This window comes from Prionailurus viverrinus, chromosome B1 (genome assembly GCF_022837055.1).
Source record: "Prionailurus viverrinus isolate Anna chromosome B1, UM_Priviv_1.0, whole genome shotgun sequence".
Taxonomy (NCBI): domain Eukaryota; kingdom Metazoa; phylum Chordata; class Mammalia; order Carnivora; family Felidae; genus Prionailurus; species Prionailurus viverrinus.
This window is the reverse complement of record NC_062564.1, coordinates 165,834,303-165,861,412: the sequence shown is the minus strand read 5'-3', so window position 1 is coordinate 165,861,412 and position 27,110 is coordinate 165,834,303. Positions and strand designations below refer to the sequence as shown.

The following is a 27,110-nucleotide window of genomic DNA, read 5'->3' as shown; positions in this document are numbered from 1 at the left end:
TACTCAAAAATGTTAGTAAAATTATTAAATTTTTATTTCAATTTAAAAAAATTAATGGTAAGACCCTAGAAACCTAATTCTCTTGAAATCCAAATATCTCCGAATGGTAAATTTATCTTCACCAGGACTTGAGGAAGTCAGTTAACCATAACATTGAAAAGTCTTGATGAGAAAAGTAAGAATAAAACTACCATTGGTCACTTTAAGGAAAAAAGAAAAAAAATTAATTCCCATTAGATAACAATCTATTTAGTCTTTTACACAAGGTTTCATAATTATAAACTTTTAGGAAATTATCCTTGCATCCAAAATCCATTACAAATTAATTCCTAAGTTCAATGCCAGTAAAAACACTTACTCTTCTTTCTTATCTTTGCCTTTCTCCTCTTTCTTTTTCTTCTCTTTTTCCTTTTCTTTCTTCTTTTTCTTCTCTGAGTCCTTTTTATCTACATTTTTATCATCTGACTTGCTGAAAAGTGAGAGATGTAGTCAGTAATAAAATATGAAAATGTTATGGGCCGAAAAATCTGGGATCATTCATGCCAAAGCCTAACTTACCTCTTCTTTTCTTTCTTCTTTTTCTTTTTTTCTTTTGGTTCTCTAAAGAAGAAATAATATCTAAGTCACACAATCAAATTACATCCTGACTTCCATTCTTATTTACTTCCCTCTCTATTGAGCAAGAAATCTGAACCTTGTCTTCAGAGACCTGCCCGCGTGCTAAGAACTAGAAATCTGGTCTTCTAATGGAGAGTTATACAAAAATAGACCTACACCTAGATAATAAAACAAGCAAACAAACAAACAAACAAACAAACATTCCTGGGTTAGTACACATGGAAAATTGAAGACAAGGGAGGTGGATAAAGGCATAAATCCAACAAGGGAAATTTAGAAAACAACAACCCCCAAGAGTGCACTTTCAAAAAGTCTCCATGTGTACAAAAAAAAATTATTATTTAAAATGTAAGCTTCTTGGGGCGCCTGGGTGGCTCGGTCGGTTAAGCGTCCGACTTCGGCTCAGGTCATGATCTCGCGGTCCGTGAGTTCGAGCCCCGCGTCGGGCTCTGTGCTGACAGCTCAGAGCCTGGAGCCTGTTTCAGATTCTGTGTCTCCCTCTCTTTGACCCTCCCCCGTTCATGCTCTGTCTCTCTCTGTCTCAAAAATAAAAAAAACGTTAAAAAAAATTAAAAAAAAAAAAAATGTAAGCTTCTTGATATCACTTATATTTATTATTGAGTAAGAGCTTGGAGAATTTCAAGAAAATGCCATCAATTTTCTTTAGAAGGGCAATCCTGACTGAAGCAATTTTTTATGAGTAGTCAAAAAATTCCACACAGTGGAATCCCAATTCTTAGAATCATTCACTGAATTTGAGATCACCTTTTCTCTATATACAATTTCTTCTGCAGTGGAGATTATGCGATTTGAGGCTCCTTCCTACAGTTGGTTCTATTAGCTGAAGAATGGATTCTGGAGTCAGGCAGACCTACGGTCAAAACAGGTTGCCATTGTTGGCTCAGATGTCTTGGGAAAGTTTATTATTCAGACATGAATGGACAGGCATTGACTACCACTAGGGTAGTCAGAGAGGATGTTAAAGGGAGATAGGGCTAGGCCTCAAAGCATGGGTAAGAGTTGGAGTGGTTGAGAAGAGTGAGGACACTAAAAGGAAGAAAATTTTCAGGTGCAAATTTACAAGTGAATTTAGTCTGCATATCAATAGCCCAGGAAAAGTAGAATGCTGCTATTGAGGAGAAATATGAAATAAATTAGATAAAGACATGGGGCTTGGCACCTAAGACTGTCACGTACAAAGGGGAACAGAACATAAAACTGGACAAGGGAGAATTTATTGCCATGACAGCATATTCTTGTGTTATAGGCTTCAACACCCTAGCCCAGATCCATGGAAATGGTGCCAACACACTGCTGGGATGGCTCTCAGAAGCTCAGAAAAAATGATGATTTGTGCTAAGTGTAATAGAAATTACAAAGTGCCATGACAGACGGTGGAGGAAGGTATCAGGAAGACTGAGAGAAGTGATGTGCTGAAGTGGACATACCAAGTAAGGAAGATAACCCACCAACTGACTATGGTCCCTAAGAGGGCTCAGAGGACACAAAAATGATAAGGAATATGCTGGTGAGAGGTGCACCAGCATCATTAAGAAACTCAGTGGTATTGTCCTCTATAAGCCAGAGCTAGTAGTGGGAGATGCTGAACTGGGTGCACAACTGGGTTCCCTGAGAGCAATTGAGATGACAGAACCTGGGAATAAGAGATCGGTGGCAGTGCTTACACATCAGAGGAGAGATGGGTCCAATAACTATAATTACCATGAAGGTGAGCATGGTAGCCAGAGGGTTTAACTCATAGACAGCTATAGAAGAAGTTAATTGTATACTGGATTCCTAGATAGATGGGCATCCTTTTGGTTTGTTGGGGTACTGTTTAATGTATACAATGAAAACCTATCAGGTATGGATGATTAAGAGGTTGAAGGCAACTTAACTGGATAAAAAGTCACAACCTTATGAGTAGTTTCTAAACCTGAGCCAGTTCTCAGAAATGAAACCACTGACTGAAGAGGGAGCCAAGCCCCCATGAAGAAAGACTCTGCAAACACCATGACCAGTATACTCAGTAATGATTTCCCCAGTCTTTCCCCAGAGAAAACCCATGGTCACTTACATAGGTGACTATACGCTGGGAGAAGAGGGAGTACCTAGATACATTAAAGACTGTTTGGCAAAAGACCCAAGCTGTTATTGAGACCCAGGGATTGAAGCGTCATCATGCCTCCCATTAAAGTGGGGGGCAGCATATGGTGACCTACTAATAACAGAATCCTGTATGATTTACAACTTAGGGGGTTTCCGCTGGATCTAAGGACCCCTATTGTGGTCATTTCTCCAGTTCCTCAATGTTAACTGGAATGTAAGTGGATGCATATATTTGGTCATTGGCAGAACCCTATCCCTACTAGTTCCTTAACTTGTAGAGTAAGAGCTATCATAAGGGGGAGGGCCAAGTGGAAGCTCTCAAGCTGCCTCCTACCTGCTGGCCGAAAAAAATATTGCATCCTAAACAGGAGGGAAAGAAAATGAGACCCTTAAAGACCTAATGCATGCAGGGGTGGTAGTCCCCTCACATTTAATTCAATGTCTTGTCCCTACAAAATTCACATGGATACTCATGAACAGCAGTAGACTATTGAAAATCAAGCACATAGCAGCCCCAATTGTGGCTCCTGTGGCAAATGTGAAAAACAATGCATTTGTGCTATCTAAACCATATACCTAAAGTTCTGGGCCAGTCACAGTGACTGTGTTATTTTTTTTTTATCACTATCAGAGAAGAGGATCTGAAATAGTTATGGGATGGAAAATGGCACATTTATAGTCTCTTCCAGGGCTATGTTATCTGTCCTGCTTAATGTCATGACACAGCCTAGAGGGACCTGGACTATCTGGACATTCCTTGGAGCGTCACATTGGTCCACTATATCAATGGCATCATGTTAATAGGGCCTCGAAAGAGGACTGACTAACCATGGAACAGAAGATGACTGTTGACCATGAGTTGGATTCTGTCAGAACTAACAAGTCATGAGGTTGTACAGCAATCTATCACATGATGAAGTGGTATATCTGGGATTGAGCAGGTGCTCACTACCCTTCCGTCATGTCATCTACCACCGTTGCATCAGCTCCTACTCTTCAACTCTCCACCAGGGTCATTGTGTGGGTCTTACAGGACAGGTCATCATCAATGATCTGGTCGATGAATGGGTCAGCTTGACATCAGGATACAAGCCAAAATGGGCTATGTCTATACCATAGCCCTCCTTAGAAGTGACCTTGAAAGACAATGGTAAAGTTAATCTTTCTAATGTCACAGCTCCAAGCAGTGCCCAGTCATCCCTTTTGTGTGGAAAAGGAAATGGCCATGCATGGGTCTGGGAACCAAGGAGTTGAAGTAGGAGTGATTCACATAGGAAATGTGTGCTTATCCCCGCAACTTTCTGCTCTGTGGATCTAAAGGCTTCCAGATAGGTCACGTGTCTTCCAGGGAACACAGTAGGTGTCCCATTAAACATTAAGCTATGACTGCTCCCCAGTCACTTTAGGCCCCTCATGCAAGGCATGAAGCAAGTTCTTTAATCAGAACTAGATAGTGTTGCTGTGTTAGAGTGGGTGAGGGGGATGTATTTGGCACATAGATGATCCACTCTGGTGCCTTTGGTGTTCTCCAGCCCAGTTTTAGTGGTAAATGGACAAATACGGCAGCTATAACTCAAGAAAGGCACAGTGACAAGGGGCTGAAATCCATCAGGAATAAGGGTGACTATGACTACAGTGTGCATGAGGGTAAAGGCCCGGTCCTACTGCCTAACTAGGACACAACTCTGAAGGGCCATCCCTGCTCTAGAGTTTCCCATGGGATCGTATGGCATATCAACTCTATTCTCTGAAGTTCATCTTCTCCCTCTGCCCCGTTCTGCTCCTCTAACTCCCTTCTCAGAGATCGTCTCCTGAGGAATTGACCTAAGGCACACTGGCTCAGAATGGAAAGGATTACTGATATTTCATTTATTTTTGTCCACCAGGTGGGGCAACTGCATTTACACAGGAGACATGGTTTTCTATATGTATTTAAACACACATACATACCTAAATACATGCTGCTTTTAATATGGGTAGCCACATTTTTCAGAAGTAAATAACCACATGACAAAATAATAGAATACCATTGCCATTGCATTAAATAGAGTTTTCCTAATAAAGTTCTCCTCTATAGCAGATTCAGATATATTCCTACATTTGACAGGTGTTCTTTAACAGCAAAGCTTTGGTTTTCTATTGTAAATGTACTTACTGCTCCTTATTGCTGCTGTTGTTAACGTTGAAAAGTGCAATGGTACCAGGCAGGTAGTGCTCCCTGGAAAATGAAAAAGTACAGTAAAATCATAATAGTTACCATCTGCATAATGCCATTAAAGAACAGTCTTTTTTAAAAAATTGTTTTTTTAATGTTTATTTATTTTAAGAGAGAGAGAGAGCATGAGCAGGGGAGGGACAGAGATAGAGGGAGAGAGAGAGAATCCCATGCAGGCTCCATGCCTTCAGTGCAGAGCCTGACGTAGGGCTTGAACTCACAAACCATGAGATCATGACCTGAGCCAAAATCAAGAGTCAGATGCTTAACTGACTGAGCCACCCAGGTGCCCCAAGAAGTCTTAAAGAACAAAGTATCAGGGCATCTGGGTGGCTCAGTCAGTGTAGCAGGCGACTTTGGCTCAGGTCATGATCTCTCTGCTCACGATCTTGCAGTTCATGACCTTGCGGTTGGTGAATTCGAGCCCTGTGTTGGGCTCTGTGCACACAGCCCAGAGCCTGGAGCCTGCTTGGGATTCTGCATCTCCCTCTCTCTATGCCCCTCCCCCATTCGTGCTCTGTCTCTCTCTCTCTCTCAAAAATAAATAAACATTACAAAAATTTTTTTCAAGAAAAAATTATCTTCAGTTACTAACTATTGTCTAGACAAATTTTGAAAATATAGAGCCTCCATGAAGCTTGAATTGCTAAATATCAATGCGATGAACCAAAGTGATTAGTAAACACCTATCAATCAATACTAGCACCAAAAATTAGCATCCTCCATGGCCTCAAGTGAGGCAACTTGGATGCCAGCAAGACATCTAAGACTTAGATTGTCAGAGAAGATTGGAAGAGAAGAAAAGACAAATAAAAAACACTGGGGAAACTGAAGGTTGTTGGTGGAAGCAGAAATAAGAGAGAGGAAAAAAGGAGGGAGAAAAAGCAAAGAAAAAGTAAATGTGTCCCACAATATGGGAACTCCTGGTCCACACCAAAATCACATTCGTGCCCACACCCTTAGAGGCACGTGTGTGAAGTTCTCATGAGTGCTTCATTTCCTACTAAGGATTTTTAGCTTTTCTGTTCTAGCTACTCACTCCTGTGCTCAACTTCCCTGAAAGTAGGGGCAAATGGGATACAGCATTTCAGAGGATGACAGCCAACCCTTCCCACATACCATTGCCTCAGGGCCCTGAAAGAAGGATCAGAAAGGCGGAGGAAGTCAGAGAGGACTGAGGCATCAGGTTCTAAAGGGGCAGAGACCAGTCTCAGGGGAAATGATCAGCAAGAGTGTTTGTGACTCAAAGCCCCGTGGGCATCTATAATCATCAGCCTGTGCTTTCCACGAGAGGAAAAGAATAAGTAGCAAGTTACTCCTGAGATCCTGCACAGTGGCTGGGTAGCAGGAGCATTGACAAGCCCACTAAATGGAGGAGTAGAATACCTTTCTTTCCTCTAAATAATAGTTTAGAAAGAGATACGGAGGGATAGATTATACTGCTCACCTCTGTGTTGGTCCCCTTCTGCGTGAGTTATTTCTAAAGGAATCCCCTGCATGGGGGGTTTCATTCTCTGACTCTTCAAACATGGAGGCACTGTCGTCATCATCATCATCATCAGAAAAGGAGCTACGGTCCAATAGGAGGCAGAGGTGAATTAGATCAATGTTTTAAATTATTATGAAGGAATAATGTTTCTCATTAGGAGGACCACTGCCTCATCTTTTCTCCTTCCCTCTCAAACTAACATATGACACTTTTTCTTTTTTTTTAAGTGGGCCTCACACCCAGCACGAAGCCCAATGTGGGGCTGTATCCCATGACCCTGAAATCAAGACCTGAGCCAAAATCAAGAGTCGGATGCTCAACCAACTGAGTCACCCGAGTGCCCCTACCCCCATTTTAATTAGAGGGAAATGAGAACTTCTAGAATACATGGAATTAGATAGAATATATGCATAATTCAGTGCATACTACTGAATTGTAGTTCAGAAACCACTTTCTAGGTCTTCCATATTTCTATTACTTGACGCATTGATTAACGTTAATATTTATCAAATAGAAAGTATGATATCTATGTTTTTAGGTCACATTATACATTTGTATGGACTAACCTGTAATAACATTTCTTTCCACGAAAAATAAATATGTGTATAAATGTCTATGCATTCATGGGGTAGCCACTTTAAATTATACTTCCAAAACATTCAGCATATCACACTTTCTATTATTTTCACATTCACCTATGGCAATGCCACCCCTTTAGATTTGAAATGTCCCATGAGAAAAGGCCTGGCCTAAGTGCTTCTAAATAATCACCCCAATAATATCTCTGTTCACTTGTGAGACAAGTTATGCTGTTCCAAAGTATAAACACATTCACAAAATCAAATAAATTACCAAGGGTAAAGTCACAAATTAAAAGTTAAACTGAAACCAAGCCTAGTTAAATTTATTAGCGGTGGCTGGTATTATCAATGCATGGATTTACCTGCATGCTCCATTTTCCATCCTTCTTATTTCCTTTTCAATATCTGGAACAATCACATTGGGAACGTTTATAAAAGAGAACCGTGTATTGATAATATTTTTCTTCATGGTTAGTTTAATACCTGGGGAGAAAAAAAGTCTTCTTAGTAGAAAGACTATATATTTACATATACAATCAAAAGTTTCACTCTACCATTCATCTAAGGCTCTCATCATAATTTTATTTCCAGTTATATATAGGACTTATCCTCTAATAGGATATAGATGTGGCCTAAGCCCTTCATTACCACTAGCCAGGTTTTTTGTGTATTTTTTTAATTCAAGAATATATCAGAGGTGTAAACTTTTTTTTCTTAATTTTGGGTTTACCACAGCTTTTTCTTTTAATGTTTATTTTTATTTTTGAGAGAGAGACAGAGCACAAGCAGGGGAGGGGCAGAGAGAGAGAGAGAGAGAGAGAGAGACAGAATCCGAAGCAGGCCCCAGGCTCTGAGCTGTCAGCACAGAGCCCCCCCACACGTGGCTCGAACTCACCACCTGTGAGATCATGACCTGGCTTAACCCACGGAGCCACCCAGGTGCCCCTGAATTTACCCCAGCTTTAAAATATTCAGGCAATGTTGTCAGAGAACAAAACTATAGGGACCTCACATACAGATCAAACAAGTAATAAAAAGCAGTAAAATAAAATACCAAAATGACTGTAATCAGCTATGAATTTCTACAAGCATTCCAAAAAAACAGAGCGGGGGCGGGCGGGGGAGGGGGGGTTCTTGAGTGGTATTTAAACTTCGGAGGAAAAACTGGATGTGACACATTTAGCAAGGCCTCTAAATGATTACATATAGTGCTCGGCTGCTCGTGCAACCATCTCAGGCATCAGGAGAATGCCCAGAACGAAGGGATTCTGAATTCCCCCAGGTACGTTCTACCCCGCGGCAGTTGGCAGTTCGAGACCAACCTCTGGCTCTTGGACAGACGCGCTGAATGGAGCGCAGGCGCGCTGCGCATCACCTTCCAGGCGAGGCTCTGCAGTCACCCAGAGACCACGCCACTGCCCTTAGCGACCTCTCACGGTCGTCTGCTGGCCTCCGGTGTGCTGCAACCACGTCGCCTGGAACCTCGGAGAAGTTCCTGGTGGGCACGAACGGTGTGCCTGTGGGGAGATACAGCCGCTGCTTTGCGACCATTGACTTGGAAGCCCAGCCGGGCCACAGGGCCCAGCTGGCGCCTCCCCTCCACCCCGCTTGCTTGACAGTTACCGCGCTGCCCTCTGGGCTTTTCATCCACGGTGGTGTTTCCTCCAAATCTGCCTGGAGGCAAATCCCTCAAGATGGGTGCTGGGTGTCCATCCCAGCCTCCCCTCTCCCAGACCAAGTTTCCTCACTCTAAAAGCTCCCAGTGTCGGCAGGAAAAAAAAAAACCCAAAAAACCAATATCTGGTCACTCCAAGAAAAATGCCACTGTTGACCGGCTCTTGTATTGAAGGTGTGTGCCATGGTCTGGGGATGAAGACCCAAAAAAGGTCAAGGCGGTGAGAGGAGGACTGTGGGGTGCTAGACAACTTCAATACCTCCCATACCTCTACCTTCCCAAGATGGCGGGTCATCTATCCATCCCCTACACCACAACACACACCTAGCCTGCACTCCCAAGTTTTTATTGTATGACTTGGGGAGATTTCCTTTGTTATTTTTCTACCACTGAGTTCTAGGTTTGGGCAACAAATTTGCCTTTGTTATTAATAACATAGAAAAGCAAAAATAAAGAGAGAGAGAGAGAGAGAGAAGGAATCATTTGATATGGAAAAAAATGTATAAAACACTTCATTCTTTATAGTAAAATATGTTAAGGAATGATTTGCTTTTGGGGGCGCCTGGGTGGCTCAGCTGGTGAAGCATCGGACTTGATTTCGACCCAGGTCATGATCGTAGGGTTCATGAATTCAAGCCCCACATTAGGGGCTTATTTATTTTGAGAGACACAGAAACAGCATGAGGGGCGAGGGGCAGAGAGACAGGGGAAGAGAGAGAGGTGCAGAGCTGGACATGGGACTCAAACTCACCAAACTATGAGATCATAACCTGAGCCAAAACCAAGAGACAGCTGCTTAACTGACTGAGCCACCCAGGTGGCTAATTATCTTGACTAAAAAGTTCCAGAACATAATACGTATCTTGATATCAACATTGTCTTAACAGATACCTAAGTGTGGTTTGGGCTTTATACAAATATTTTTAGCATTGGGGCGCCTGGGTGGCTCAGTGGGTTCAGCGACCGACTTCGGCTCAGGTCATGATCTCACGGTCTGTGGGTTCGAGCTCTGCATTGGGCTCTGTGCTGACAGCTCAGAGCCTGGAGCGTGCTTCTGATTCTGTGTTTCCCTCTCTCTGCCCCTCCCCAACTCATGCTCTGTCTCTCTCTGTCTCAGAAATAAATAAACATTAAAAAAAAATTAAAAAAACAATACAAATATTTTCAGCATTTTACCCTCAAGCATGGTGACAACACTTGGTTTGAGAGAAATGTTTGATTCGTGTTAAGGAAGTCTCCATTCAATCTTATTTTATCAATTTTTTAAAATTAGAAATAGGAATGAATATTGATTTTTCTTAAAGAATCTCTTACTTTTATAGAAATAGTATTTTTCCTTTTAATTTTTTTCTATTAACATGATGAACTGTATTAATGAATTATTTTAATAGTTATGAAATAAACTCTTCTTGATTATGGTAAATTCCTCTTTTCGTATGCTATTGGAACCTCGCTGCTAATACTGTATTTTATTTTGCATTTTTACATTAAAATGTTTTGCATTGTATTAAAACACAAAATTAGTCTGTTGCTTGGGAAAGGGTTTTTAACAGTAAATGTTGACGTTTTTCATATACTTTTCAACTCTTTTTGGTATCATAGGATTGTTAAGAAGGCATCTAAAAAGAACGAAAAGATTCTTCTTTTAGAGAATTCATTGCTTTGCTGGTTTTCCCGAATATGAATTTTAAATCAAAATTTGTGAATCAAAGAGAAACAGCTGCTTTTAAAAATAAGTTTCAGGGGTGTCTGGGTGGCTCAGTTGGTTGAGCATCCAACTTCAGTTCAGGTCCTGATCTCACAATTCCTGAACCCGAGCCCTGTGCCGGGCTCTGTGCTTTGGATTCTGTGTTTTCTTGTCTCTCTTCCCCTCCCCGAGCCGTGCTCTGTCTTTCTCCCTTTCAAAACTAAATAAACTTTTTTTTTAACTTTTCAAAAAATAAAGTAAGGTTCAGTTTTCATGTTTAGCTGAATCACAAAAATTTCTCACTTAAATGAGGATGTAAAAACCCGAACAAAGATAAAGCAAAGCAAATGACAGGGAAAATCTTATGGAGAGTTCAGGAAAAATTAATTTGGAATATAAACTATGAATTCCCAGGAAGTCATCTATTCTATTGATTGACATCAGGCTCTAACTTGGGTTCAAATCCTGACTCTCTCACTACCTGAATGAACTCAAGTGAGTTTTTTTTAACCTTACTGAACCTCAATTTTATCATGTATAAAATCAGAATAATAAAATCTCTTTTATATCCAATAAAGATGTTGTGAACCCCCAATCTCAAATCCACACATCCAAACATAATTTAGTATGCAGCAGTAAATTCTAAATTTAGTAGGAAGGATACCTGTGAAACTTGTTTAAAATGCAGATATCACAGCCCTGCTCTCAGGGTACGAATGAAGTATGAATTCGAGCAGACACGAATCTACAATTTCATCAAGCACCATAAGTAATTCTGTTTCGAGGGGTTCCTGAGTCACACTTAAAGGAACATTACTCTATGCTATTGATCTTGGTGCACTACCCCAGTCATATCTGTATTTCTGATTATAGTAGCGAGAGACACGAATTAACTATCAGGAAAGGCTTCAACATCGCTGTTACTTCTCTGACATTTCAGATCTACAAATCTGAAAACTTTAGAATCAATTCCTGAAGACAAATTTCACAAACAACTATTGTAACAAGAAGTCAATTTCATAACAGAATATAAAAAATATAGACTTTGATTTGAAAAATGGTCTGTAAAATTCGCTATGTTAATAGAAGAAAGATGAGAAAAGTCATATGATAATTTCAACAGATGAAGAAAAGGCATTGACAAAATTCAACACCTATTCATAATACAAAATCTCAGCAAATTCAGAATAGAAAGGAACTTCCTCAACCCAATAAAGAACATGTACAAAAAACCTATAATTAATAACATACTTAATGATAAAAGACTGAACATGTTCTCCCTAAAGTCAAGAACAAGGCAAGGATATTTTAGAGGTGTTCAACATTGTGCTGTCTCTTGCAACAAGCCCCCCAAAATATTTAAATATAAAAAAATAAAAGATATCCATACAGTGAAGAAATTAAACTATCTTTATTTGCAGATGACATAATAGTGTATTCGACAACCCTAAAGAATCTACAAAAAAGGAAATTGAACAAATTAGTAAACTTGGCAAGGTCTCAGGATAAAAATCAATATAAAAGTTTCATTTTCTTTCTGTATGTTAGCAATGAATTGAATATATACATAACAAGCAAGTAATGTCTACGTCCAATTCAATAAATAAGTACTGTATACAAAGTTCTCTGCCAGATGCTGTAAAAAAGAAGCCCAAAGAGGGGCACCTGGGTGGCTCAGTCGGTTAAGCGCCCAACTTCAGCTCGGGTCATGATCTCGCTGCTCGTGTGTTCGAGCCCCATATCAGGCTGTGTGCTGACAGTTCAGAGCCTGGAGCCTGCTTCAGATTCTGTGTCTCCCTCTATCTCTGCCTCTCCCCTGCTCATGCTCTCTCTCTCTCTCTCTCTCTCTCTCAAAAATAAATAAACATTAAAAATAGTTTTTTAATAAGAAGACACTTCTATATGAACAGGTATTGAAAGTCCTCAAAGATATAATATAGTACCATGTGCAGGGAAAAAGGATATATAATTTCCTGTGTGTGTGTGTGTGTGTGTGTGTGTGCACGTGTGCGCACACATGTGTAGACAGAGGGAGAGATGCCACAAGAAATTGGTACCAGTGATTACCTTCCTCTAAGAAGAGGAACTATGGATGGGACTAGATGATAGGAGAGGAAGAGGGAATATTTTGTACCTTTTAAATTTTGTATCATATAAATTAAGTACTTAGTGGATACACGTAGTGACCCTTATTTCAAAATGCAAAACAGTACAAAAATGATATCATCCATAGTTCTACCACCGAGAATTATCATTACCTTTTGCCTTTTGTCAAATTTGCATCCACACCTTTTATGGTAAGTGAAAAACAATAAAACTTTTTGCCTAAAGTTACAGCCCTTTAAGAAATTGCTACCTCCCAGTGCTGTTCTTACTGTCCCGTTCCCTACCTCCCAGAAGCAACCACTACTGTAAATTTGGGGTGTGTTCCTCCAGACCATTCTCCCTCCTACCGCATGCCTACATATGCATCCATCAGTGTATAGTTTTGGACATGTTGTTTAAGCATGTAAAGCTTCACCTGTGTATAATTTTGCAACTTGCTTTTTTCACTCAAAATTATGTTTTTAAAAGTATGCTAATATACAGAGCTTTTTCCTTTTATAATATTGTTTATAAATATTGCAGTCTACGTGTATCGTATTGTGTTCCTTTTCTCTATGTGTATTTCTTCTCTCTAATAACGAAAGATTGGTTCTTTCTAGTGTTATGCAATTGTGAGCAGTGCTGTAGCAAAATTAAAATTCCTCTGCATGTCTCCTTAGACACATGTGCGAGAGTGGTTCTTATGTACATATCCAAATATGGAATGGCTAGTTCTAGTTTTAGGTTACTAGAGCCAGCCAAATCACTGTCCGAAGTGGAATATCATTTTATGTATCCTGCCAACCCTATACAAATGTGCTATATCCCCAACATCCTCACCAACCCTTCCTGCCGCCAAATTTTAAGGTTTTCCCCAATTTGATGAGTAAAAACTTTTTTGATTTGCATTTACTAGCAAAGTTGCAAAAGTCGCATGTGTCCATTGGTCACTTGGATTTCTTCTTTGTGAATTAGATGTTCATATTCTTGGCTAATTTTTCTTCAGTTGGATTCTTTCACCCATTCAACATGTAACATGTGTTTAATAAATGCCTGCTAGGCATCAGACATTATTACTATCCCCTACGTGAATATGCACCCTGATTCTCTATTAATTGTACTTTACTTTGCTAAAATAAACATAAAATTCTGCCATCAACTAATGTCATTTGTGTACTTTACTAATCTGTAAGTCCCTTCAATTACATAGCAATACGTGTTTACCGGTATATGGCTTACAAAGCAATCTGACTCCTCTAATCTCAGTTAACTATTATCTCTACTATGTCGTGATCCATAATGCGCTGTATTATGTCACCCAAGCACTTTTATACAACTTCTGGATAAAACTGAAAACTGACCTGAGAAATTCATTTTGCAAGGCCGGCATAGTACGCAGACTTTGAAGCATCATCTTTACTTTTCTTTTTTTGAGAGAAAGGAAGAGAGAGCATGTGGGCACACAGGGGCAGAGCAGAGGGAGAGGGAGAGAGAATCTTAAGCAGGCTCCATGACCAGTGTAGAGCCCAACGAGGGGCTTGATCCCATGACCCTGGAATCATGCCCTGAGTCAAAATCAAGAGTCAGATGCTCAACTGACTAAGCTCCCCCCGGCACCCAAAAACATTATCTTTAAAAGAGGATAGTTACATATTAAGCAGGTCAGAGCACCCACACCACCTAATGATTTGAAGAGGGCCAAGGATGATTCAGCTTGTATAAATAAGGATTGCTGTGTGCCAGTGCTTTCTGGAGTAGATTTCTTTGTGAATGTTCCAAATGATTATTATAAATGATGTGTTTGTTTTTCGGACATTGTTACATTGGCTCTAATAAGTAAAATATGTACCTTCTAAAATAAATGATGTACCCTTCTCCAACAGGGCAAAGCTTTTCTAAAGAAGGCACTCTCATCTGCCAAGGCAACCAGTAAAATTCAGCCTCATAGAAGAGTGCAGAACTATATGCACTACACTGTAAACAACAGTTTTGGAGCACTCTCTATTGTTCTCTGTATTATTCAAGTTTTATACAATGGGCATGTATTAACTTAATAATAAAAGGATAAATTTTGATATTTTTTTCTCTAAAGAGCATAACTTAACAACTTGTAGAAATGTTCACGCTACTGTGTCAAGCAGGAAAAAACCGATTGTTCAGCAATATTTATAATATCATCCCATTTTATTAAAAATTGTGTATATGTGCATACAAAGGGTAAGCACTTAAATGGTAAACATGTTAAGTTTTCAGTGGTGAGATCATTAGTGTTTTCACTTTCTTCTTTGCGCGCTTCTGCATTTTCTCCTAATTTATTTTTTTTTAATGGGAAAAAAGGTAGTATTCTTAAATGGAATTTTGTTTCATAACAAGAATAATTAGTGTCAGCACTTTTTCTTTAAAATAATGTTTCCCAGCCCTTGCCCAATCTCAGTATTCAGTTGCAGAGTTAAGGTTGTTGCTTAATATTTAATAATCCTCCCAGAGTTGTGTAACCATCCAGAACAGGCTTTGCTGGCTGTACCAGAGACAGGCAGCCAGTGCCTGGAAACAGCCACCACCTGCTTGGCAATGATGTTGGTTCTGGCCCCAGCTCTTCCCCAAATTGCCGGTGAGATCTTGGCAGAGAGATCTCTCTGAGCTTCAGTCGCCTCTGCTGTAAAGTGGAGATGATAATACTTGCCCTGTCCAAGGTGATGATTGATTCTCTATAGGGGGCTAATGAAAAAACTCACATAAATACCTCGAAAGCAATATTGAAGGGCTATATAAATGCAAATTGATGATATTCTTATGTAATCCCCAAGCTCAGAGAAGCGACCATCAACTTTCTCATGGAGACAAAGAGAGTTAAATGATTAAAATAATCTTTCTTTAAACCCTTCCCCCTTGAACTATCACTTTAAGAGGTCAAATTGGTCAGAGCAACTATTTAATAATTATCTTTATAGGATTATAAACAACCTGTAATTCCCGTGAAAATGAAAACAGAGCTGGCACAACACTGTTGCTCTATCTGCCTTTAACAAACATTGGGACCCGACAGGCTTGCTAAGTCACTTGTTACCAACTTATGAAGAAAACACGATTCTTTCTCAGGAAGAAACAATTTCACCAAGGAGTCGTAATTATTATAATCATTACCATCCCCTTCAAAATCCACAGAAAATTTATAGAGTGACCATCATAGAATAAAATCTTGATTGATCAAAAGCCAATGAACAAAACCAGCAAGTAACCAAATAAATACATCTTCCAATATTCCCTTTTTCTTGGCTAAAACATTTTACAAGAAAACACAGTAATAGAGAGTGGTTTAAATGTCAGAAAATGTAAGCGCATTAGAGCAAAAAATTGTGTCTTGTTCACTCCTACATTCCCACTGACTAGAGATCTTTTTCAAATAAATTTAAAGAATTGATTTTAACTATAAAGTCATATATATTATGACATTGGGGTATTGCAAAACCTTATATCATTGAAGAAAGTTTTCTTTAAAATCAATACATTCTATTGATCAAGGGTAAGAACAAGGAATTTTTTGCAATGGTCGGAGGCTTTAATGTGTTATCTTTCTACTTTCTCCTTTAAATCAGAAAGCAGTCAGAATTCTAAAAACTGACCCCCCCCCAAATTAATAAATATATTAATAAATTATGAATTATATATATTATACATAGAGAGGGAGAGAGAGAGATGAAGGGAGAGAGAGAGGGAGAGAGAGACAGAGAGAGACTATATATTAAATCATTTCTTTAGCCCTAAGCATTTACTTCTTGGTACGTACATCTATGGTTGCGTGTGAATGTCCCACTTTTCCAATATTCTCTAAGCTACTTAAGGACAGAGAACTTCCTTTTTCTCTGTATATGCCCTGGGACAACACAAATACAAACTTTATGGAAATAACAAAATTGAGGAAACATATAAAAGTCAAAAAATACTTAGAACTCAGCACTTGAGGTCCCCTGGACTCTAATTATATGGCGATTTTGTCAGTCACAACGAGTATTTGAGATTTAGGATAATTTTTTTCCTGCTTTTCTTACAAATTTATACCTGTACCCAAAAGAAACACCTTAACAGTACTGATATTTTTACTTGCAAACCATTTGCAGAGAACGTAATCCAATCTGCACTCAATATTTTTGCTTCTCAACATTTGGTGAGCACAGGCCGTGTAAACAGCAGCACCACGTAACTCGCTGAGGTGCGAAGGCGAGAAAGAAAAGAGGATGGCTGTTGATGAAGACAGGCTCCCGGGCCAAGAAAAGTTAGTAAGAGAACCAGGTACGTAATAAAAATCCAGTGGGACAATTTTGTGTGTGTGCAACACCGTACAGCAGGGAGATTCACAAAAAGCTTTCCAAAGCAGGGGATATGCACCTGGATTTTGAAGGATGAGTAGTTTGCCAGACAGGAGAGGAAATGAGCATTCTTGGCAGAGCAACCAGCATGTGAAAAAGGTAAGAGCAAGTATTTCTAATGGCAGGAAGAAGATGCCTGGGTGTGTGTGGTTCCCCTGAACACTCAGATAATGGGGAGCACTTATTATCAGAGCGTGGATCTTTTATGATGATCCCTTTATAGTGGTGTCTTTCCCACCAGCCTTGAGAGCAGGTACCAGTGAGCTCTGATTTTTATGTCTGCAGCACTTTACATAATATCTGGCTCATAATAAACAACCAAAAAAATTGTTTTACTTTCGTTACTTATTGTATTGCACAAACACCACATCTACACTACATGTAGAGGTAATAAACATCTACACCCCATCATCGTGTTAAAGACTGCACTTAAGTAACTATTTCTACGTCACTACAACATGTACATTTATTATTCCCAGTTGCCTTTAGAATAATGTTCCCTGGAACACAATATGTTTTAAAAAGATATTTCATTAAATGTATGAACGAATTTTGGGAGAATCAACATGCTTAATATATTAAAACTTTTAAAATTACATGACAAGGGGGGCACTTGGGTGGCTCAGTCAGTTAAAGGGCCAACTTCGGCTCAGGTCACGATCTTGAGGTTTGTGAGTTCAAGCCCTGCATCGGGCTCTGTGCTGACAGCTCAGAGCCTGGAGCCTATTTCGGATTCTGTGTCTCCCTCTCTCTCTCTGCCCCTCCCCTGCTTGCTCTCTGTCTCTCTGTCTCTCTCTCTCACTCATAAACATTAAAAAAATAATAAGAAAATAAAATCACATGACAAGGGACATCTCATTTATCGATGGCTTTAAAAATCTACTTTGTAAGTCTTTATAATTTTCTTTCTTTTTTTTAAATTTTATTTTTAAGTAATCTCTACATCCAACATGCGGCTCGAACTCACAACCCCGAGATCAAGAGTAGCATGCTTTTCCAACTGAGCTAGCCAAGCGCCCCAAGTCTTTATTATTTCCTTTAAATAAGCATGTACATTTCCTATTAAATGCATTATACGTAGTTAAATGTTTATTTGTAAATAAGATCTATTTTTATTGTATTGATTGGGAACTATTAATTTACATATTTGTTTTGTAGCCTATTATCTTATTGACATTTTTATTAGTTTTAATAGTCTTAAATTGATCCTTTGGAGTACTCTGAGTAGACAATTATATCATCCATAGGTAATGATAATTTTATCTCTGAAAACTGTATTTATTTATTTTTCCTGTCTTATTGTGTTGAATACAAGTCACTGAACAATGTTAAATAATAGATACCCCGGCACTCCTTGTTTTATTTCAGACTTTGGAGCTTCTCCTATTTTTGCCCGTTGATTTCGGATAAATTATTTATTGTGTTAAAGAGTTTTATTTTATTATTAATTTGCTATCATATCAAAAATAGATGTTGAATTTTATCAGTTACCTTTTTATCAACTAAAACTATATGAATTAAAGCTAAATTTGTGTACCATGGAACGTTTGTTCATGTGAGAACAATTAGGCATAAATATAACTATTTGTCCCCCGTGTAGAGTGGACAGAGAATGTAGCCTGTATGCTTTTTTTTGCCTATATTAGCATAGTTCATAGCATAGTTCAAAATCTTCGCACAACAGTTGTCTGCTGAAGGGAAGGTACGTTATATTTCTCCTTTAAGGGGATGTAGCTGTGGGAAGTTTGGTTAGTGCCATAGCCAAAACCTAAAATATGCTATCCAAATTCTCGTGTACTTTTACCCAAGGTGAAAGGTTCTGGCATTATGTGGATTTATTCCTTAGACCTATTGATGAGGACACAGTAAGAAACAAACCAAAGTTTCTGGCTAAGACAATGCCTTTCACATAATAGGTACTAATTAAACATTTGTTGAATAAATTATTGAGTAAAAAATTTTAAGTTACAAGTGGCGTTTTTTTGGAAGAAGTTCTTGGACTCTTCTCACTTTTGCCCATAATTTTTCATCAATTGAATTTTTACTTCCTAAATTCAATGTACATTGAATTTGTTTTTTTTACATTTGTTTTTATAGAAAATAATCTATTTTATCCAGATCTTTTACACATATTAACATCACAGCCTAAAAAATTACCTCCATGAAAAGGAAAATCTATAATTGCTGTTTTTCTATCTTCAATTAAAGAAGTTTTTGATGATTCTTCCCCCACCCCCAAGTTTACCCTCAGTATTTTTTTTTTTATTCCTAAGGGTAGGGTCTTTAATATAAACTTTACTTATTAACTTCTAACTTTGACTGTTGGCAGAGATTATAGCCTGTATGCTTTTTTGCCTTACCGAGATCATTTTGTGACCAATTTATAAACATTCCAAGTGTAGAGAAAAGAGGGTGTACCCTCTATGATATATAAAGTGTAATCAGTAACTGTTAGGGCTTTTATTTACAGTTTCTCTCTGATGCTTCCCCCCCCCCCCACACACACCATCCTGTTTCGTTTGCCTGCTTGATCTAACAAAGACATGAGTGAAAGATGTTTATGGAAAGAATGTTAAGCAAAAAAATGAATGTAATTAAACGAATCAATTAAGGGTTATATAAATGAAAAAAACCAAAATGTCAGAAACCGTGTGTTTATTAATAAGAACATTTTAAAAGCTTAGTTTAACAACACCTTGCTTTGTAATACAGAATGAAATGACAAGTATTTATAATTTTGTATTCTTGACACAATAAAAGTGATAAAGAGTAGTTTTTAAATTTATAAAAATAAAACATGACAGTAAATAATAATAGTTTTTAAAAGTCTAATTAAAATATACTGACTATCATGGAGAATTAAAAGAAGGCAAGGTGATTTCAGTTCTGTCTCCATCACACGACAATAATATTTTACCTTGAGGAACCCTCTTAATCTCCTTAGAACACTTATTTATCTCTAAAAGGAAGTGTGCAGGTTGCTATAATAATGCTTAGAAGTATCTAACACTTAAGAAGCTCTCAATGAGTTAAAGCTCATGTTTTCAGGAATTAATTTTTTATTAAGATATATACGAATTTAATGGTGTTCAATCTTCAAACATTTTAAAGAGAAAGAAAACCCGGCATAAGACACTTCCTTTGAAAAAAGACACATCTGCCAAAGTTATTGTTTCTGGCTTCTAAAAATGAACTTGAAATTTGCAAAAAGCAAATTGTGATATTCCGATTAACAGAATCATATTACCAGGTATTTATTTATTATTACTTTTAACTAAAAATGTATTTTAGTGTAATATTCATTTATCTGACAAAACTACAGAGAAGTCAATAAAGATACAAGCAATCATTGCTGTAAATAGAAAGCACGTAACAGAGAACAAAGCAAATGCTGATACTTTAATAAATCAAAACAGAGGTGTAAACATATGTGAAAATACAACAGTAATTACTACTGGGTTCTTACCTTTGGTTGCTTAAGCAATGTATCTGTGTCTTCTAGAAACAGAAGTCAGTAGTATATCCAAAACAAACAGGGAGATAGTGCAAATCTTGACATTGTCAAAAGCCACGTCCTAATTTTTTTAAATAATAAATATACAGATCTTTTTCCTTTCTTTAAACATGTGAAAACGGCTAGTTTTCTTAATCATTCCCAAAGAAAGAAACAATTCTGTGGCATTGCCAAAGGAGGATTTTCATGAGTCGGTATTGGATTTGCGGATTTATATACGGATGAAAATAACAGCAACCAAATCACCATTATCCTTAGCTGGAGCTGGAGCTCATTAATATGTATAAGAGTGAGGGATAAAAGGAGGTTTCTCAGAACTACATGCACCTCTTAACAAATCTGAAAGTAAAGTTAGCCAAAGGTAATACTGCCTAATGGATTTTATTAAAATGACACTATCAATTCATCCAGGGTGAATTCTTGAAAGAATTGTTTAGGTTTTTACAAAGTATGATTACATTTCTAAATACAGTGCCATCATATTAAAAACTATTAAACTATAAATAGGGTGCATTTATTCATTCATTGATCTGTTTATTGTGTATTTTGCGAAATAATTGCATGTGTGAAATACACCTGGGCAAGAGATAAAAATAGGGTAAGTCTGAACTTGCCTGAAAGAGTAATTCATACTTCAGCTATGAAAAAACATTAAGATATGCCAGTTAGCATCTAAATGTTATTCTAATGACCCCAAAATAAATTTCCTTAAGAATTTTTAGTGCGACATTTGACAGTTTACACAGTTACAAAACTTTGGCTTTTGACTGAAAATAGAACAGCATGAAATAAATACTGTCTCTATTTACTTATTTTTAAAAAAAAATTTTTTTTTCAATGTTTATTTATTTTTTGGGACAGAGAGAGACAGAGCATGAACGGGGGAGGGGCAGAGAGAGAGGGAGACACAGAATCGGAAACAGGCTCCAGGCTCCGAGCCATCAGCCCAGAGCCCGACGCGGGGCTCGAACTCACGGACCACGAGATGGTGACCTGGCTGAAGTCGGACGCTTAACCCACTGCGCCACCCAGGCGCCCCAATACTGTCTCTATTTAGCAAAACTGCTTTCATTTCAAACTATCAGCTCCAAAAATACATCATTCTTTTTCCAGTACTTGAACTATTTGTCCTGCTGACTAATTAGCCATCGAACAACCCAGTAATGTTTATTGTTTCAGTTAAATGGCCTCAGCACCCAACGGACTGCAAGGCTCCCAAAAGGGGAAATACCCCACGATGCTGAGCAGAGAAAATGAGGCCAGTACTGAGTACTCTTTTCTTTTGGAAAGTTGACTTTTGGGTTTCAGGATTTTTTAAATAATATTTAATTTCTAATCATAAAATAACATGTTTCATAAGATTTGGATATTATAGAAAGGAAGAAAAAATACTGAAATATATTCTTACCCTACTCCTATTGTTATCATAATCAATATTAACATTTTCGTTTAGACATTCATATAGACAGTTTTTATATAAAATCATTCTGGTTTTCTTTAATATTATATTGTTGTCATTTTTATATTACTAAGTATGTCCTACAGCATCCTTTAGAAGACTGCATAATATTTTATCTTCCATTATTCCATAATTTATTGACTGATTTCCCTTTCATTGGACATATTTCCTCTAGTCTAAATTTTTCAAAGTGAATGTCTTTATTTTTATTTTATTTAACTTAATTTATTTATTTTATTTTATTTTTATTTTTATTTTATTTTATTTTATTTTTATATTTATTTTATTTTATTTTTATTTTATTTTTTATTTTTATATTTATTTTATTTTATTTTTATTTTATTTTATTTTATTTTATTTATTTTTTATTTTATTTTAAAATATTTATATTTTATTTTATTTTATTTTATTTTATTTTATGTTATGTTATTTTATTTATTTATTTATTTTTAATTTACATCCAAGTTAGTTAGCATATAGTGCAATAATGATTTCAGGAGTAGAATCCAGTAATTCATCCCCTACATATAACACCCACCCCAACAAGTGTCTTCCTTAATGTCCCTTGCCCATTTAGCCCAGCCCTCCAACCACAACCCCCCCAAAAACCCTCAGTTTGTTCTCTATATTTAGGAGTCTTTTATGTTTTGTCCCCACCCTGTTTTTATATTATTTTTGCTTCCCTTCCCTTATGTTCATTCGTCTTGTATCTTAAATTCCATATATGAGTGAAGTCATATGACATTTGTCTTTCTCTGACTAATTTCGCTTAGCATAACACCCTCTAATCCCATCCACATAGTTGCAAATAGCAAGATTCCATTCTTTTTCATTGCCAAGTAGTACTCCATTGTGTGTGTGTGTGTGTGTGTGTGTGTGTGTGTGTGTATGTGTGTATACCACATATTCTTTATCCATTTATCTGTTGATGGATATTTGGGCTCTTTCCATACTTTGGCTATTGTCGATAGCGCTGCTATAAACATTGGGGTGCATGTGTCCCTTTGAAACAGCACACTTGTATCCTTTGGATAAATACCTAGTAGTACAATTGGTAGGTAGTAGGGTAGCTCTATTTTTAATTTTTGAGGAACCTCCATACTGCTTTCCAGCGTGCCTGCACCAGTCTGCATTCCTACCAGCAATGAAAAAGAATCCCTCTTTCTCCGCATCCTCACCAGCATCTGTCGTTGCCTGAGTTGTTAATGTTAGCCATTCTTACTGGTGTGAGGTGGTATCTCATTGTGGTTTTGATTTGTATTTATCTGATGATGAGTGATGTTGAGCATTTCTTCATGTGTCTGTTAGCCATCTGGATGTCTTCTTTGGAAAAGTGTCCATTTGTGTCTTTTGCCCATTTCTTCACTGGATTGTTTATATTTCTTGGTGTTGAATTTGATAAGTTCTTTATAGATTTTGGATACTAGCCTTTTATCTGATATGTCATTTGCAAATATCTTCTCCCATTCCGTTGGTTGCTTTTAGTTTTGCTGATTGTTTCCTTTGCTGTGCAGAAGCTTTTTATCTTGATTAGATCCCAATAGTTCATTTTTGCTTTTGTTTCCCTTGCCTCTGGAGAGGTGTTGAGTAAGAAGTTGCTGCGGGCCAGGTCAAAGAGGTTTTTGCCTGCTTTCTCCTCTAGCATTTTTAAAATTTTTTTTTAACATTTCTTTATAATTGAGAGACAGAGAGACAGAGCATGAGCAGGGGAGGGGCAGAGAGCAGAAGAGACACAGAATCCAAAGCAGGCTCCAGGCTCTGAGCTGTCAGCACAGAGCCCGACACGGGGCTCGAACTCACAAACCACGAGACCATGACCTCAGCCCAAGTCGGATGTTCAACCTACTGAGCTACCCAGGCACCCCGTCTCCTCTAGTATTTTTATGGTTTCCTGTCTCACAGTTAGGTCTTTCATCCATTTTGAGTGAATGTTTTTATTTTTAAATCATTGTATATACCTGTGATTACTATTTTCTTAGAAATGAGATTACTAGATTAAACTGTATTACCATTCTTATTACTTCCAATTTGTATTGCCATTATAATTTCCAGAAAATCTGTTTACCTGTTTGACCTCACAACATTAAGTAAAAGATTATCATTTGTAATTTGACTTCCTTCAATTTTTCAATCAATGTGTTACCAAATATACTATTTTAACTTACGTGTTTGCCATCTTGTAGTTAAAAACATACCCTTTAAACTGCTAGAATGGGTGTGTTTGATAAATCCACTCTGTTATAAACTTCCTCCAAACTAATCAATGTAGCCACTTTGGTCACAATTTGGCTTTATGCTAAAATGTTATTGTGTCAGTCTCTTTAAGTAGAGTTACATAATCTCCTTAGGAAAATAAGCCCCTTCTTTGAATAATATGGCAGTATCTCAAACCCATCTCAATGAAATTAATTGTAAACATTTCAAAAAGCATGAAATGGTAATAAATGTTAAAATCACCCATATAAAGGATAGTAAGTAATGAAGAGACCCACAAAGGGAAATTCTCAAGACAGAAAGGAATTTAACTTTTCTCAGTGGTAAATAAATGTTTTAAAACTTAACAATCCTGTGGGGTAGGTACTGTATCAACTTCATTTTACAGAGGAAGAAAGGAAGGCTGGGAGGTGAAGTAATGTCCTCAGGGACAAAATAGCTAGTATTATGCCAGAGTTAGCTGGAATTTACATCCTGATAGGGTTCCCAGATTCAGCAAATAAAAATACAATATAAGTATAGCCCACATATTACTTGAGACAGACTTATACTAAAAAACTATTTGATGTTTGTCGGAAATTAGAATTTAACTGGGTGTTCTGTTTTTTATCTGTCAAGCCTGCAGCAAGTCCTATCTGACTCCAGAGCACCACACTGCCCTAATATCTGGAAGGTATGAGCACTAAAAATCAAACCAGGCCACCCATATCAGCAATGTGTCTCTAACAGCAACAGCGAAAAGCATTGCATATGAGAAAACACTATCATCTGCATGCACCTATAAACCCCTTAGCATTTTATCTGCAGGTAAGTGCTCAAAAATTATAGTTTTTAACTATCGTTTTTGTATTATCAGTCTGCTCTTCACATCTAAGAAATTTTCTCCTTGAAGTATTTTAAATGTCTTAATCAGCCAGTTTGGATCTATCATTCAGGAAAGGAGTCAGACCCTTTGTGGACTTTCTTCATATTCTCAGCTAGATCTTACTTCTTGGGACTAAGGGTTTTCAGAAAATTGCTACTCGTTGTCTAATACAGAAGACTCTTTCAGCCTTTTTTAAAAATTTTTTTAAGGTTTATTCATTTTTCAGAGACAGAGAGACAGTGTGAGTGGGGGAGGGGCAGAGAGAGAGGGAGACACAGAATCTGAAACAGGCTCCAGGCTCTGAGCTGTCAGCACAGAGCCTGCCCAGGGGCCCCAACTCATGGATGGCGAGATCATGACCTGAGCGGAAGTCGGATGCTTAACTGACTGAGCCACCCAGGCACTCCAAGACTCTTTCAGTCTTAACGCTAGTGTTGACTTTGCCTCTGCCTGTCTTATGCCAATTATTGTTCCCCCGTTTGGGGGGAAGGTGGTTTCTATGACACTGTGCTAGATTTACGTGCAGAGGATTAGAGTCCCCGGCCTGAGTTTGCATCTCAGCTCCATGGTTCACTAGTTCTGGGACTTGGAGCATGGTAAGTGAACCTTCTGGGCCCCAGTTTCAGTATTCATGGAATGGACATGATAATATCTGATAAATTTGTTATAAGGATTAAAAGGAACTATATTAATATGAAGAATTTGTTTTACAGTCCCAAAAGTATAGTAAACAATTGACAGTGGCTAGTATTCTAATTTTTAAAAGACAAATAGCAGAGTTAAGCTTCATTTATAATGAAATAAATTTGCCTGGTTTCATTATTGTTTAATTAAAAAAATTTTTTTTGAGAGAGAGAGCAAGTGGAGGAGAGGAGCAGGAGGAGAGAGAGAGAGAAACTTAAGCAAGATCCACACTCAGCACTGAGCCTGACGGGGGGCTTGATCCCAAGGCCCTAGGATCATGACTCGAGCCAAAATCAAAAGTCAGACACTCGGGGCGCCTGGGTGGCTCAGTCGGTTAAGCGGCCAAATTCAGCTCAGGTCACGATCAGGCGGTCTGTGAGTTCGAGCCCCGTGTAGGGCTCTGGGCTGGTGGCTCAGAGCCTGGAGCCTGCTTCCGATTCTGTGTCTCCCTCTCTCTCTGCCCCTCCCCCGTTCATGCTCTGTCTCTCTGTCTCAAAAATAAATAAAATGTTAAAGAAAAAAAATTAAAAAAAAAAAAAAAAAGTCAGACACTAAACCAACTGAGCCACCCAGGCGCCCCTGCCTGGTTTCTTTTAAAAGTTAAAAATGCATGTTTTGGTTAAGAAATATACTAGGTTTAATTAGAGCAATCTTTTTCTAATCCTATCTCACATGTGAAAGACATAACTAAAATAAATATACCTAAAAATAAAACAAGATGAGCAGATTGGGAATTTGTTCCCATGTATCTCCACAGAATATTCATTTTCTTATGGATTGTTTCTTACTTGAAACTTTATCAAATGACTTAATGAACTAAATAGTTGGAACAATCATTCTAACAAACCTTTCTTCCTCCTGCCAGCTTAACTCCTGGTTGACATCATGAAACTTCATAGAATTTGTTATAATTATAAAATAGCTCTTGCCCCAGTGAATCTTAACGTGAGGTCATTGAGGGCAACAATCACAAACAATTCTTGAGACATTTATGGCTCAACTTAGTAAGTTTATTTAAGTAGTACAGGGACAGGACTTTTCGCTGTGTGAGGTTGGTGGTTATATACTTACTTAGTAACCAAAGGGAAGGAGGCAAGCAAAGAGTATCAGATTACAAAAATGTCTTCAAATTTCTTTGCATTTCTACTCCTAAAACTACTTTTGTAAGATTCCTCTGGCGCTTATCACTCAGTTCAATATTAACTATTGGTGAGGCAGTGGTGAGACCCTTAAAGAATGTAGCAAACAGAACATATTTGATCCTCATCCGAACTATGCAGGCTTTAGGTCAGCCTTCTGGGCAAAGGGTAAACATTTTCCTGCTTCTGTCCTCCTCAAATGTCTCTCTCTCTCCCTGTCCCTCTCCCTCTCCTTCTTTCTCCTCTCTCCCTCCCCCTCCCCCCACACAAAATTCTTTACTCCTTGGAATGATTCATTTGTTTCATCTTCAATGCACCTTTCTTTTCACCAGCTCTTACACTTCCTTCTTGTACCTTTCCACTCCAAAACTATAATTAAGGATGAAATGAATGTTACTGATTCTTGGGA

General features: G+C 38.0%; 1 protein-coding gene across 1 annotated transcript in view; it reads right to left on the bottom strand.

The window, feature by feature from the left end:
* CNGA1 (cyclic nucleotide gated channel subunit alpha 1) overlaps positions 1-20,652 on the bottom strand; it is a 34,629-nt gene extending 13,977 nt beyond the window's left edge. The window contains exons 1-6 of the mRNA XM_047856290.1: positions 20,293-20,652; positions 7,375-7,495; positions 6,390-6,512; positions 4,883-4,945; positions 559-600; positions 359-469 (exon numbers count right to left, since the gene is read on the bottom strand). Of these exons, the coding sequence (XP_047712246.1) occupies positions 359-469; positions 559-600; positions 4,883-4,945; positions 6,390-6,512; positions 7,375-7,481 (446 nt within the window). The 5' untranslated portion in view covers positions 7,482-7,495; positions 20,293-20,652. The remainder of the gene's footprint in view (positions 1-358; positions 470-558; positions 601-4,882; positions 4,946-6,389; positions 6,513-7,374; positions 7,496-20,292) is intronic.
* Between the last annotated feature and the right edge of the window lie 6,458 nt (positions 20,653-27,110).